This window comes from Vulpes vulpes, chromosome 8 (genome assembly GCF_048418805.1).
Source record: "Vulpes vulpes isolate BD-2025 chromosome 8, VulVul3, whole genome shotgun sequence".
Classification (NCBI taxonomy): domain Eukaryota; kingdom Metazoa; phylum Chordata; class Mammalia; order Carnivora; family Canidae; genus Vulpes; species Vulpes vulpes.
The window spans coordinates 77,570,478-77,584,363 of record NC_132787.1 but is presented as its reverse complement, the minus strand read 5'-3'; the positions used below and the strand labels follow the sequence as shown (position 1 = coordinate 77,584,363).

The 13,886-nt window shown below is 37.9% G+C and overlaps 1 protein-coding gene across 24 annotated transcripts in view; it reads left to right on the top strand.

Moving 5' to 3' along the window:
* MTA3 (metastasis associated 1 family member 3) overlaps window positions 1–13,886 on the top strand; it is a 220,688-nt gene that overhangs the window by 137,690 nt on the left and 69,112 nt on the right. For all 24 annotated transcript variants that reach the window (XR_012003145.1, XR_012003151.1, XR_012003144.1 and 21 more), the window contains 2 exons: window positions 9,122–9,224; window positions 12,669–12,768. Coding sequence is in view for 14 of the 24 variants with exons in the window: in XM_072767199.1 (XP_072623300.1) it covers window positions 9,122–9,224; window positions 12,669–12,768 (203 nt within the window). In the remaining 10 variants the exon portion in view is untranslated. The remainder of the gene's footprint in view (window positions 1–9,121; window positions 9,225–12,668; window positions 12,769–13,886) is intronic.

Genomic DNA, 13,886 nt, shown 5'->3' with positions numbered 1-13,886 from the left:
CAAGCCTTGGTATATAAAAAGCCTGGAGATTTTTGTATATTGCTCATGTAAGGATACATGCTGAACCAAGTAATGAAATTGGGATGTTTCAATTAACATTGGGCAGAAGAATCAGATCATAGAATCTTATAAGATCCCATTTATATGGGCAGCCCGGGTTGGCTCAGTGGTTTAGCACCACCTTCGGCCTGCATGTGTGGTTCTGGATACCCAGGATCGAGTCCTGCGTCAGACTCCCTGCATGGAATGGAGCGTGCTTCTCCCTTCGCCTGTGTCTGTGCCTCTCTCTCTCTCTCTATGTCTCTCATGAATAAATAAATAAAATCTTAAATTAAAAAAAAATTCCATTTATCTGAAATTCTATTTAAATATGTATTTACCCATGAAAGGCATAAAAGCTGGTTAAAGTTATATAATTTGGCAATCATATCTACCCAGGTTAGAATTTTTAAAAATGACTTTAGGAAACAAAATGATACATAGAATGCAATAATTTATTCTACAGTTTTTCTCAAAATGGACTTGAAGTTCTTTTGGGTAAGAGGAATGATTTTTTATATATATATATATATATCTTTATTTTTTATTTTTTATTTTTTATTTTTTTATTTATTTATGATAGTCACAGAGAGAGAGAGAGAGAGAGGCAGAGACACAGGCAGAGGGAGAAGCAGGCTCCATGCACTGGGAACCCGATGTGGGATTCGATCCGGGGTCTCCAGGATCGCGCCCTGGGCCAAAGGCAGGCGCCAAACCGCTGCGCCACCCAGGGATCCCTATATATCTTTATATATAAAGATTTTTATTTATTCATGAGAGATCCATAGAGGGAGAGAGGCAGAGACATAGGCAGAGGGAGAAGTAGCCTCCCCATGGGGAGCCCAGTGTGGGACTCTATCCGGGGACTCCAGGATGAAGCCAGGAGCTGAAGGCAAACGCTCAACCACTCAACCACTGAGCCATCCAGGTATCCCAGGAGGAATGATTCTTAACAGCTTGTGCCATTTGGAGAATTGTACCAGTTACTTGACAAAGCATACTTTGTATTTAGAAAATTCATTAATGTAATAGATATTTCATAGTTCTTTAACAGGTTTTTTTTTTTTTTAAGATTTTATTTATTTATTTGAGAAAGCACAAGCAGGGAGTGGCAGAGGGAGAGGGAGAAGCAGGCCCTCTGCTGAGCAGAGAGGCTGCCGCTGGGGCTCAATTCCAAGACCCTGGGATCATGACCTGAACCGAAGGCAGATGCTTAACCAACTGAGCCACCCAGGCACCCCATTAACAAGTATTAATAATTATCTTTAACATGTCTGCAGTCCTGGCAGTCTTCTGGGTGAGTGATTTATAAACTTTATTTAAGTAATAGAACTCTGTCTCCTAATGAAACACTACGTGATACACCTTAAATAAAATAAGAAAAGCCAGGTTGTTGTGGTGAGGGAAGAAAAAAGGCCCTACTGGATCTCTTGAGATACCCAGTGAACCTTAGAATTGAGAGAATGACATTCTGAAGGCTACTGTTTCAGTATTCCACTCTTAGGGTCTTGTCTCTCATCCCACAGTATCGCCAGAGAAGTCACACAGTTAGAAGTGCATATGACGAGTCCCTTTGCAACATAGCATACATAAGAAAGGGACTCCACTATATTCTCTTTGCTTCCTCCCATTTATTAGATTTTAAAATTACTTTATTACAAATAATAGGAATTGTGGCAGAAAGTGCAATTATACTGAAAACAAAAAATAGTAGTCCCTCAGATCATCCCTCCTTGCCCACTGTTAAACACGGTTACTAATTTAACATGTTCTCCCTGTTTGTAACATTACTATTATATGAAATTACATTCAGTATTTTGTTGTGTGGTAGATTTGAGTTTATTTATCTCTTATTACATGTTTTATGTTAGGGTAAGTTTCCCCTCATTGTTCTTTAAAATTTTCTGTGTGTGTGTGTGTGTGTGTGTGTGTGTGTGTGTGTGTGTGTGGCAGGATGGGGAGGTGTCTCATCTCAGAGGTTTTTTTTCTAAGTTTTCATCAATTTGTCAAATTCTTCCTTCCCAGATTTCATTAGAATTCTGATTGAAATTGTATTCATATTTTCTATTACTTTGGGAGGTGATTGGTCATTTTGTAAGATTGACTCTGTTTCTTTGGGTCTATTTAGGTCTGTTTCTGAGGTTTTAATTCTGTCTCACTGGTCTGTTTGTTAATGCTCTAGTAATTTACTTTTTAAATTATAGCAACTTTGTAGTGTGTGGTAATATCTGGTGAGGCTAATCCTCCTCTTATTTTTCCAAATGAACTTTATTATTAGCTTTAATCTTCCTTACCATGTTTATTAGAGTTTCGTTAAGTTTTAGGTTAATTTAGGGAGAACAGACTTTTGATGGTTTTGAAAAGTCTTAATTAGAAACAAGGGATGTCTTTTTCTTTGTTCAAGGCTACTTTTGGGTCTTGTGGTTTTTGTTTTTGTTTTCTTAATATAGATTTAGTCATAGATTTTATACATTTCTTGTTAAGTTTATTTTTAAGTTTATAGTTTGTTAGCTGTAAGTATTCATCTTTAACAAAGAAAAATGCCATATTTTTCATTGTAAATGAAGAAGTCACTTTGAATTCTTATTTCAGCGTAAAGCATTTAGCATATCCAACATGTTACATTTCACTTGTAATCAGGCAACTAACTAGATACAAGATTTTAAGAACACTCTTCTTTTTTATAATTAATATATTTTCAGGGGGAAAGGGTATAGGGTGGCAAATAGGTACACCAACAGTTAAACCACTCTTGAAAAATGTGGACATCCATCATTAGAAACTCCTATATGTAGCTAGTACCTGTTTGCAGGGAAATTAAATAGTAGAAAATATCATACTCAAGAACAGGTATTTAGGACTTGCTGCAAGTCTAGGTTTACTACCCTTTTGATACTTTTGAGTGGGTACATTTTGACCAGTGGCCAGATTCCAATCTGCACTGGCATGGGATATAGAACTTGAATTAATATCCTGAGTAGGTGGCAGCCTCAGCACCATGCCAGAATATATTACAGGCTTGCTTTGTTTGTGAATGTGTCTTGATGAATTCTAAGACGTTCTTGTGGCATTTGTTTTGCTAGTGAATAAATCTTTTTGTAACTTCAGAATTTTTAAATTCATTTAAAATGAATTTAACCATCTAACAAACTCGAGATCTGGAAAGATCACTGTGTAGTTTGCAAAGGAAGGTAAAAGTTTCTTTGAGATTTTTTTAAATCTTTTATTGAGGTTTTTTTTTTTTTTTTTGAGTTTGAATAAATACTTGAGAACTTTCTTTGAAAAAGATGTGCTAGTAGGGAGTTTTGAATTATTTCTACACTATTATTTCACTATAATACTGAAATTTTAATAAAAATCTATTTGCATATTAAAATTTGTAACTGCTAAAAAACATTATAACACTAAACTAATAAACTTAAATGACTAGATTTACAGGTTTGAGTAAAGCCTGGCAGTAATCTGTTAAGCTGAGTAACCAGGGGAAAACTAACTCCTCGAAGTTCCCATTTTCTCCTCTTCAATGAGAGTGTTTGTGCACACATCCTATGCTGTGATGATCTGATGAAGTAATTCCTATAAAGCATTTCTCCCCTGACCACCACTGTCTGCTGCTACTAATTAAATAATTCTTGTTGATATTTGGTAATTTCGGGAGGTATCTGTCTTTGAGAATTAAAGAATTAAATTAGGGATGCCTGGGTGGCTCAGTGGTTAAGTGTCTGCCTTTAGCTCAGGTCGTGATCCCAGGGTCCTAGGATCAATTCCTTCATCAGGCTCTCCACAGGGAGCCTGCTTCTCCCTCTGTCTATGTCTCTGCCTCTCTCTGTCTCAAATAAATGAATGAATGAATCTTTAAAAAAAGAGAAGTAAATTAGTATAGTCTCTTCTGCTACAATATGTGCTTTTGAAACTTGAATAAGTTTATATGCAGTTGATAAATAGGGAAGTATCAGTATAGTATAGAAGTAGGGTCAAATTATATGAGACTTTCCTCAGCAATTGGGGAAGCAAGTATTCTTACAGATAAACAGAGTTGAAGAGAAAAAAGATTGAAATTCTACAAGAAGTGCTTTCCTCTAGTGCAAGTAGTGGTTAGTTTAGTGACCTCAAAATCTGTGGCACTTTCCACTATGGTCAAACTATATGGGGAAGCTTAAGAGTTACAGATGAAGGGAGTTTTGAAGATATTTCCCTCAGTGTTTAAAAATAATAATAATCTAGTCTGTTTCTGTGCTTTTGATTATTTTTGTGCCAGTACAATATTGTTTAATTACTATTGCTATATATTATAATCCCATCCAGCTTGCTTATTTATTTATTTATTTATTTATTTTATTTATTTATGTTTATTTATTTTAAAGATTTTGTTTATTTATTCATGAGAGACAGAGACGTAGAGACACAGGCAGAGGGAGGAGCAGGCTCCATGCAGGGAGCCCGATGCGGGACTTGACCCCGAGTCTCCAGGATCACACCGTGGGCCAAAGGCGTCACTAAACCCCTGAGCCACCCGGGCTGCCCTTATTGTGCCTTTCTAGATACACATTTTTTTATAATTTATTGAGAGATAATTGACATATAACATTGTGTAAGTTTGTGTATAATGTGTTGATTTGATGAATTTATATATTACAGTGTGATTACTGCCATAGCTTAGCTAACACTGCTATCACATCACATCACATAATTACTTCTTTTTTGTTGTGGGAACAATTAAGATCTAGTCTCTTACCATCTTTGAAGTTTATAGTATTGTTGACAGTAAGCACTATGCTGTGCATTGAATCTCCAGGACTTACTTATCTACTAGTTGGAAGTTTGTATCCCTAAACAAAATCTTCTCAATTTCCCCACCCTCCATCCCCTGGTAACCTGGTAACCACCATTCCACTCTTTTTGTTTTTGTTTTTGTTTTTTAAGATTTTATTGATTTTATTTATTTACTCCTGAGAGACACACAGAGAGAGGCCTAGAGACACCGGCAGAGAGAGAAGCAGGCTCCATGCAGGGAGCCCGATGTGGGACTCCATCCTGGGTCTCCAAAATCACACCCTGGATTGAAGGCAGCGCTAAACTGCTGAACCACCCGGGCTGTCCTCCACTCTGTTTTTATGAGTTTTGTGTTTTTAGATCTCACATATAAATGACATATATTATTTGTCTCTTGTAACTCATTATTCCTTTGATTCATAACTTAAAAAATTGGCCAGAACTTTCAGAACAATATTAAATAAAAATAGTGACAAATGGCATCCTTGTGAGTTTCTGAATTTAATATAAAAAAGTATAGTACTCTGATGATTGGTACAAAGAAAATGAATTGTGTTTAGAACAAGGGATATTTCCAGTTATCTAGGAAAGGTCCTATAGGATGAGTGCTATACAGCTTTAGTTCTTCAGTCTTTGAATAGCCTTATGTGCCTTTAGGTGGTCATACTGAGGAAGTATTTTGTCCATTTTTCTTTCTCTTTTCTTTTCTTCTTTCTTTTTTCTTTTTTTCTTTTTTCTTTCTTCTTTCTTCTTCCTTTCCTTTCTTTTCCTTTCTTTTCCTTTCTTTTCTTTTCCTTTCTTTTCTTTTCCTTTCTTTTCCTTTCTTTTCCTTTCCTTTCCTTTCTTTTCCTTTCTTTTCCTTTCTTTTCCTTTCTTTTCCTTTCTTTTCCTTTCCTTTCCTTTCCTTTCCTTTCCTTTCCTTTCCTTTCCTTTCCTTTCCTTTCCTCTTTCCTTTCTTTCCTTTCTCTCCTGTTCCTATTTTCTTTCTTTCTTGTCCATAATTTCTAGAAATCTTAAAATACAGCTGGAGGTTTAGGGCTATCACATTTTAAATCATTACTGAATCTACATTTTTTTCAAAATTATGAAGAACTTATAAAGCAAAAATAAGGAACTGTAGACACTCATGTAATTAGTTGGTAAATACTATTTTAAGGATTCAGAGATTCAAAACAAACAAACAAACAAAAAGGATTCAGGGATTCATGGGCTGGTGTGGGACTAGATTGGAATTGCTCAGATGATTACCATAAATGGAGGAGGGAAGTGAGATTATTGTGTTGACTAGAATGAACATGATCAGATCATGAAGTTAATCTTGGTCTTGTCTCTAGCTCATACCACAGATACTAAGGCCATTCCAAAGATTACTGCTAGTTTAGCTGAGAATTTAGTTTTATGGATTCTTAACAGGTTTGGTTTTTTTTTCTTTTTGATTCTCAACAGGTTTATTAAAAGAGTTTCTTAAAAGTTTTTGCCCTGTGAAGAAGTGATCATAGTGTGATAAAAGTGTAATTATATGGGGAATTCTCATTAGTGAGAGTGATATAGAACATTTCTGTATTTATTCTTTTGTTGTTGCTGCTGCTGTTTTTGTTCTCATCCAATGGTATTATCTGCACCTTAGGTATCAGTATGAATGCATCCAAGAATATTTTGTTATTGTTTGCAGCAAATTTATTTAGAATTCTTATATTGAATTTCTGTTGTATGTAGCAGAATATATGGATGGGACTGAAATGTATCAACCTAACTAACTTGAATTTGAAAAGTAAATGTCAGTTTTAACCATTTTGGAGTATATAGTGTAACAGGGGCTTAATACTGAATAGTATCATCATTTAATCATCTTGTGTTATTTAAAAATATAGATTTCAAATGTTGATTTCATTTTATCATTATCTTTTTTTATCTTTATCTGAAGTTTTATTATTCGAAGATTACAGGGAAGATAGGTGTGTCATTCTACTTTCTCAAGTTCCATGCCTTTTGCGAATTTCTTGGTTTTTAACTGAGCTAATGTTGAATGTCTTGGCTTAGACTACTGAAAATTGTAATTACAAACAATGAAAAATGAAATCCTTTCAAACATGGGATCTTTTTGGCCTAGTACTGGCTCTGTTCTACTTGTGCTTCTTTATGTTGGGGGTGGAGATTGGCTTTGTGGTTACCTGCCTTTGAACAGGGGGCAAGCTCTACCCTGACTGTGTGGCTGACTTAGGAGACTGCCCCTCCTCCCCCGTGCCCTTTCTCCTATTGAGCTGCTGATACCTGGTTGCTCTTTTTAAAAGATTTTTTATTTATTTATTCATGACACAGAGCGAGACAGAGAGACAAAGAGAGACAGGCAGAGGGAGAAGCAGGCTCCACACAGAGAGCCCAACGTGGAACTCGATCCCTGGTCTCCAGGATCACACCCCGGGGTGAAGGCAGCATTAAACCGCTGGGCCACCGCGGCTGCCTCCTGGTTGCTCTTTTACCAGGACTGAACACAAAAGAAGCTCATAGCCAGGGTTTGTCTGTCGCCAGGAATGTTTAGATTTAGAGTTGTCAGTCAGTGCAAAGCACTCTGCCTCATGTTACAGATACAGTGATCAAAAGTAAAACAAAGCCAAACCCAGCCCCCAGCCTAATAAGAAATCCATAGCTATAAATCAGACTCCCAGTTGCCTCCCAAGTCTCTTTTCCTTCACTGACCTTTCTCTGAGTCCCACCTGACGGTTGTCTCTCCTTGTGAAAGATTTCTAAAACAAAGCATCCCACATCATTGTCAGTCTTCCCCTCCACCCTCACCTCTGCTAGCATCCCTGCTTTCTGTTAGTGCCCCACTGCCAGTATAGTTGTCAAGACTTGAAATCTCCCCACTATATCAGTCTTTCTTTGCTCTGTGCCGCCACTGTCAGTACATGTTTTGTCTTCATCAGGTAGCTCTCTAAAGCATTGCTAAATGTGAGGTACGAAGTTTGGTTCTGGTCTCGTGGCTCTCCTACGACGAAAAGGCTAGTGCTTCTCATTATCTTGAAATAACATCTGCGTAGAATCTTCAGTAATATGTTTGTAACCTTCTTTTCTTACTTCTCTCTTCTCATTCCTCTTAATGTGCTCCTGACAAAATGAGCTGATTTTCTATCACATTTTAAAGCCACATGACGTTGTTCACATTCTCATTTCTTATTTTTTTTTTTTTAAGATTTTATTTATTCATGAGAGAAAGAGAGAGCAAGAGACACAGGCAGAGGGAGAAGCAGGCTCCCCACAAGGAACCCAGTGTGGGACTCGATCCTGGAGCTCGGGATCAGGCCCTGAGCCAAAGGCAGATGTTCAGCTGCTGAGCCACCCAGGCGTCCCCACATTCTCATTTGTTACGTTAAGTCCTTCTCCTTGCTGGTGCACTCAGACCCATCAATTGTTGTGGGGTTTTTTTGTTTGTTTTGTTTTTTAAAAGATTTTTTTATTTATTGAGAGAGAGAAAGCGTGAGCAGGGGGAGGAGCAGAGGGAGAGAATATCCAAGCAGACTTCTGCTGAGTGTGGAGTCTAATGCAGGGCTCAACTTATGACCCTGAGATCATGACCTCAGCTGAAATCAAGAGTTGGACACTTACCAACTGAGCCACCCAGGCATCCCTCAGACCCTTCAGTTCTTAGCAGAAATGCCACCCCCTTCATGACATTCTCTAACTAGTCTGAAGTGATTTCTCTAATCCTCAGAATCTTATAGCTTCCTTCCTTCCTTCCTTCCTTCCTTCCTTCCTTCCTTCCTTCCTTCCTTCCTTCCTTCCAGAGAGGGAACAGAGAGGGGCAGAGGGAGAGAGTCTCAAGCAGACTTCCTGCGGAGTGGGGAGCCTGACTTGGGGCTCCATCTCATGACCCTGAGATCATGACCTGAGCTGAAATTGAGTCAGACACTTAACTGACCAAGCCACCCAGGCACCTCACTTACAGCCAGTTCTGTATGTCCTTTATGACATCTGTTTCTTTCTGTTTGTATCTTAGTTACTTATGCGTTAGTTTTACCACAGTGAAAGTGTCTTGTGGCAAGAGTGCTTTCTTTTTTGTCTGTATATCCCTCAGCATGAGACTTCATGGTTCACACTTGTAGGGTACTCAGGAAATACAGTTTACTGACTAAATGAAGATCTCATATACTTTGTATTATTACCAGTGTTCACTTTACAAAATGTTGTCCATCTGCTCTCTGAAAGAATGTACAGAGCCATTAACATTTACCTTACATTGTGAATGCTGTGTCAAACATGTGATAGTTTCCTTGTTAAGTAACAAGACTCCATTTCCTTTGTTCTCCGATAGGAGAATCAGATGAGAGGGAACAGTCCAAATTGGAAGTTAAAGTTTGGGATCCAAATAGCCCACTTACAGATCGACAGATTGACCAGTTTTTAGTTGTAGCACGGTAAGTATAGCACTATTGAGTTAAGAAGTATCTTTTCTTTTTAGAAAAGAATTTGTAAATGTATATATTCTACTTTTCCCATTGGTTGTATTCTTTTTCTAGTTATGTAAGAAGACCTAAATATGTATCCCATCCTTTCCTAAATATGATTAATCATTAGTTTTTGTTTGAAAATAGATTTATTGCTTTACTGATTAAGATAAGTAATAAATGCTTCTTGTAAAAATTTAAGCACTAAGGAACAATATGAAGATGAAATTCAACATCTGAAATCCCAGATCTTTAATTAAAGCAGCTATCTCTTTTACTCTAGACAGGGATGATTCCGGTGTCAATAATAATAATATGCATCTCAAATTCCTTTTAAAGCACCTGCATATGAGTAGGGCTTATTGCTAAGCATATGGCTTTCCTTTGAGAGCTTTCAGCCTGGCTGCCTGACTGGCTTGCCCACCCCCCTTTAAGAAAATGAATGGAACAAAAACTTATTTTTATTTTTCAATTATAAAGGTAAATAATGCTCATGGAGGAATTACTGCAAAGCGGAAAGTGAAATTATCATAGTAATGTAAATAGTGAGAAATTGCAACAAAACTAAGAGTACACCAGCAAGCAACTGATTAAGTGAAGTGAAGCATATTCAGTAATGGAACATTACTTTACAACAATGAAAATGAATGAATTAGAGGGATATATAACAAATAAATCTCAAAAACAATGTTAAATGAGGATACACATAGTATGATCACATATGAAAAGTTTTACAATGTATAAACAATGTCTTATTTCATTAATGGGCATATAAGTCATATAAGTACATATGCATATTATATGTATTATGAGTTCTGGGAATGTGTATAGGAGGCTCTAAAATTTCTAATATTTCCTTAAAGAATGAACCAAACATGGTATAAAATATTAGAATCAGGTAGATATAGACATGATTACAGGGTCATCATTATGTTCTCTAATTTTCTGTTGAAATGTTATTGTAACACAAAGGAAAAAAGGGTCTCTGCCCACCTTTAGCACTGTTCATAGTGCCTGTCTCCACAGAAATCACATCATGTTGGTGGCTAGGGTTCAGACTCTAGCACCCACGCAGCCACTGGTGATCAGATGGAGACCTGAAGTACATTGTTGGGGAAGCCAGTCAGTGGATAGATAGATGAGACTGAATATTTGGGAATGGAAATCAATCATTGGTGTAATCACTGGCCTAGAGACTCCAGACAGGTTACTCAGATCTGGGCCATTATAGACATTGCAGTTTCAAATTTGATTTCCACTGTTTTTTCCTTTTCCTGATTGCCAAGGGCCATACATTTCCATTTTCCTTGAAGCCAGCATGAGAGACACCAAAGAGGTGCACCTGGTACCTTTTAAAAAATTTTTTTTAAAAGATTTTATTTATTCATGAGAGACACAGGTAGAGGGAGAAGCAGGCTCACTGCGGGGAGCCTGATGTGGGACTCGATCCCAGGACCCCAGGATCACGACCTGAGCCAAGGTCAGACACTCAACCACTGAGCCACCCAGGCATCCCTCAATTTTTGTTTTAAAAAAGACCTTCTAAATACTAATTAAGACCATAATCAAATATGATTGCACATCCCACCAGAATCGTTAAATTTTAAAAGATAGTGCATTAGTAAAGAGGTGGAGCAGCTAACACTCTACTCATTGTGCTGGTGGAAGTATAAGTTGGTATAGCTGCTTTGCAATCATCTGACATACATATCCTTTACGTTTCACTCCTGAATGTATACTGGGCAGATAAGCATACTTAACACCTGTGCACCAAAAGGTATAGATGGCATTAATAACCCTACCCAGAGTAGCCCCAAACTGGAACACAGACTTCCATCAACAACAGAGTGGAGTGGGGATGGGGTATCATACAAAGAAATGCTCCATAGCAAGGAAAATGAACACAGCTATAACCAATAGCATGGGTGAGTCCACAAACACAATTTTGAACAGAAGAAGCTGGATGTAGAAAGAGCATGGTATACACTTTTATTATCTCAAATGAGCAAAACTAACCCACGGTGTTGGAATTGATTATGGTGGTTCTCTTTTGGGAAGAGGAAGAGAGTACAGATTGGAAAGGAGCACGAGGAGTCTTCTGGGATGCTGCTGTGTTCTATTTCTTGTCCTGGGTGTTAGTGACATGGAAGGATTCACTTTGCTATTACTGCAGAGCTGTACAGTGTGTGCTTTTATGCACATGTGTTATATGTTAATTGGGGCATTTAAAAATTTCTTCAGCTAACATGCTTAAAATACAGCAAGGAGAAGGGAATAAAATAAAACAAACAGCAAGTCTTATGTTCATTTCATGCTTTATCTGTGGGTAGGCATTCTAAATCATTAAGTGAAAAAAAGTTGTAATTGTTTTCTCTTTTTTTTTTTTTGTTTTTTTGTTTTTTTGTTTTTTTGTTTTAATAGAAATCCATTATATCTTGAGCCCTCATAGGAAGAGGTCGGTACAATTGATGATACCTCATTTTAAGGAAAAATGTTACTGGGATTTCACAATTTGAGCTTAAAAAGTTTTCAGAACTTGCTTTGCAGTAATTGTCAAACTCTGCAGCTCATTTACTTCTCATTTTTTGAGCACAGTTGAATAGGAAATTGTTTACTCCATGGTATTTTAGAATAGATCTGTCCCTTTGTGGCACACAAATCACTGTTTCTGAATATCCTTATAATGACCCATATATAGTAAAATGTCTTGTCATATGCTTAAATCTTAGAGAAAATACTTTTTATTTGATATTTGATTCTTAAACATCCAAGAACTTGTTTGACTTTTTTTTCTTCTCCATTTCCTTTATTTTTTTCTCCATAGCACATATCCACCTGACAGCTATCTTTTTTAATTACCTGTATAAATTTACCTGTCTTCCCCTGTAAAGAAAATGAGCCCCAAAACGAGCCCCAACTGTAAAAAACATGGAAAATAATTCCCTACAGCCTATTTAGAGGATTACCTCTTGGAGGCTGATGTACTTAGGGATGACAAATTTCTGAGACTGCTAGATGCAGGCAGAGTTTGATTTCATCAGTGTACCGTCACTATCTCTAAAGTACCCAAGGCAGATTGCCTAGTGCAGTCCACTCCAGGAGATCCTCCCTGAATGACCACATCAAGAGCAAGAAGGAAATGAGTCCTGCCTGCCCCAGAAAGGAACTGTAGCGGAGAGACGAGTGTAGAGCACTGATCTTTTACAGGAAGAAACTGGGACATCTCGCCCAAAGCCCCATGTTCATTGGAGACAAGGTTGAGACTCACATTCAGACCTCAGCTTCCGGCACCTGCATCCTCACCACCGACTTTTACAATTTTTATGCGCTACCAAAATGCGTGGTATTTTTTTTTTTAATATAAAAAAATAACAGAGCCTTAATTTTTCCTCTTTGTTTTTGTGTATTATTTAGTGCTGTTGGGACATTCGCTCGAGCCCTTGATTGCAGCAGTTCTGTGAGGCAGCCGAGTTTGCATATGAGCGCAGCTGCGGCGTCTCGAGACATCACCCTGGTAAGATGCTTTTTGAAGTTTAAGTGTTATTATTTCCTTTGCTACTGTAATTTTAAAGCCAGTGTAGCATGCTATAGATGAGAGAGCTTTCTGTGAAAGAGCTTTCTGGCTTTTAGCCCTGCTGACTGCTGGGTTGATTTGGCTCACCTGATTGGTTAACTGGGGTTAAGGTATCCCATTTCTAAGTCCCCTCTTGTGTTTGTGAGCTGAGACAAAATAAGAATGACTGTTGATGGAATAGGTATGGAACAGTAAAAGGATATTCTGGGGAAAACAGTTTAACATTCTGACCAATCTTCTTTTCACTCGTGTGCTTTTTTCTTGTAGTCTATCTATGTACCTAAATTGTTGTACATCGTATATAATGCTTTACAGATTTTTTTCAGTGGACTTGACCACCTCTCAAAACTATTTTTGACACAGAATGAGAGAGAGAGAGAGAGAGCGCACAAGCAGGCAGAGTGGCAGGCAGAGGGTGGGGTAGGAGAAGCAGACTCCCCGCGCGCTTAACAGGGAGACGGATGCAGGGTTCAATCCCAAGACTCCTAACCAACTGAGCCACCCAGGCGCCCCAAAAGAGGTTCTGTTTTTGTGCATTATTTCATTACATTATGGTTGCTTCTTCTTAGACTGTTTCTTTTTTTCCTTTCATCATCAAATGAAACTTTCCATTTCAATTGATACCGCTGATGCCCGCTATGGCCAGGCATTGAACTTGGCACTTGGCTTCTTTCTCTACACCCTCCAGCAACTTAGACTTGGAGGTTTTTGCTGATAGAAGTGACTGTATTTGACGACCACAGCCCATTGAGACAAGCATAGTCTGAGAAAACTGAGATTTGGCAAGGTTAAATTATTTGACCAATATCTATTACATGTAATAACCGTTTCCTTTTTTTCCCCTCCGTAATACCATGTCTCTTTACAACCGGTTTATTAATGTAGATCTTGCCTCTGGAGTTCCCTGAGACCATTTGTTTGTTTATTTATTTATTTAGATTTTATTTATTTATTCATGAGAGACACAGAGAGAGACAGAAAGAGGCAGAGACACAGGCAGAGGGAGAAGCAGGCTCCGTGCAGGGAGCCCGATGTGGGACTCGATCCTGGGTGTCCAG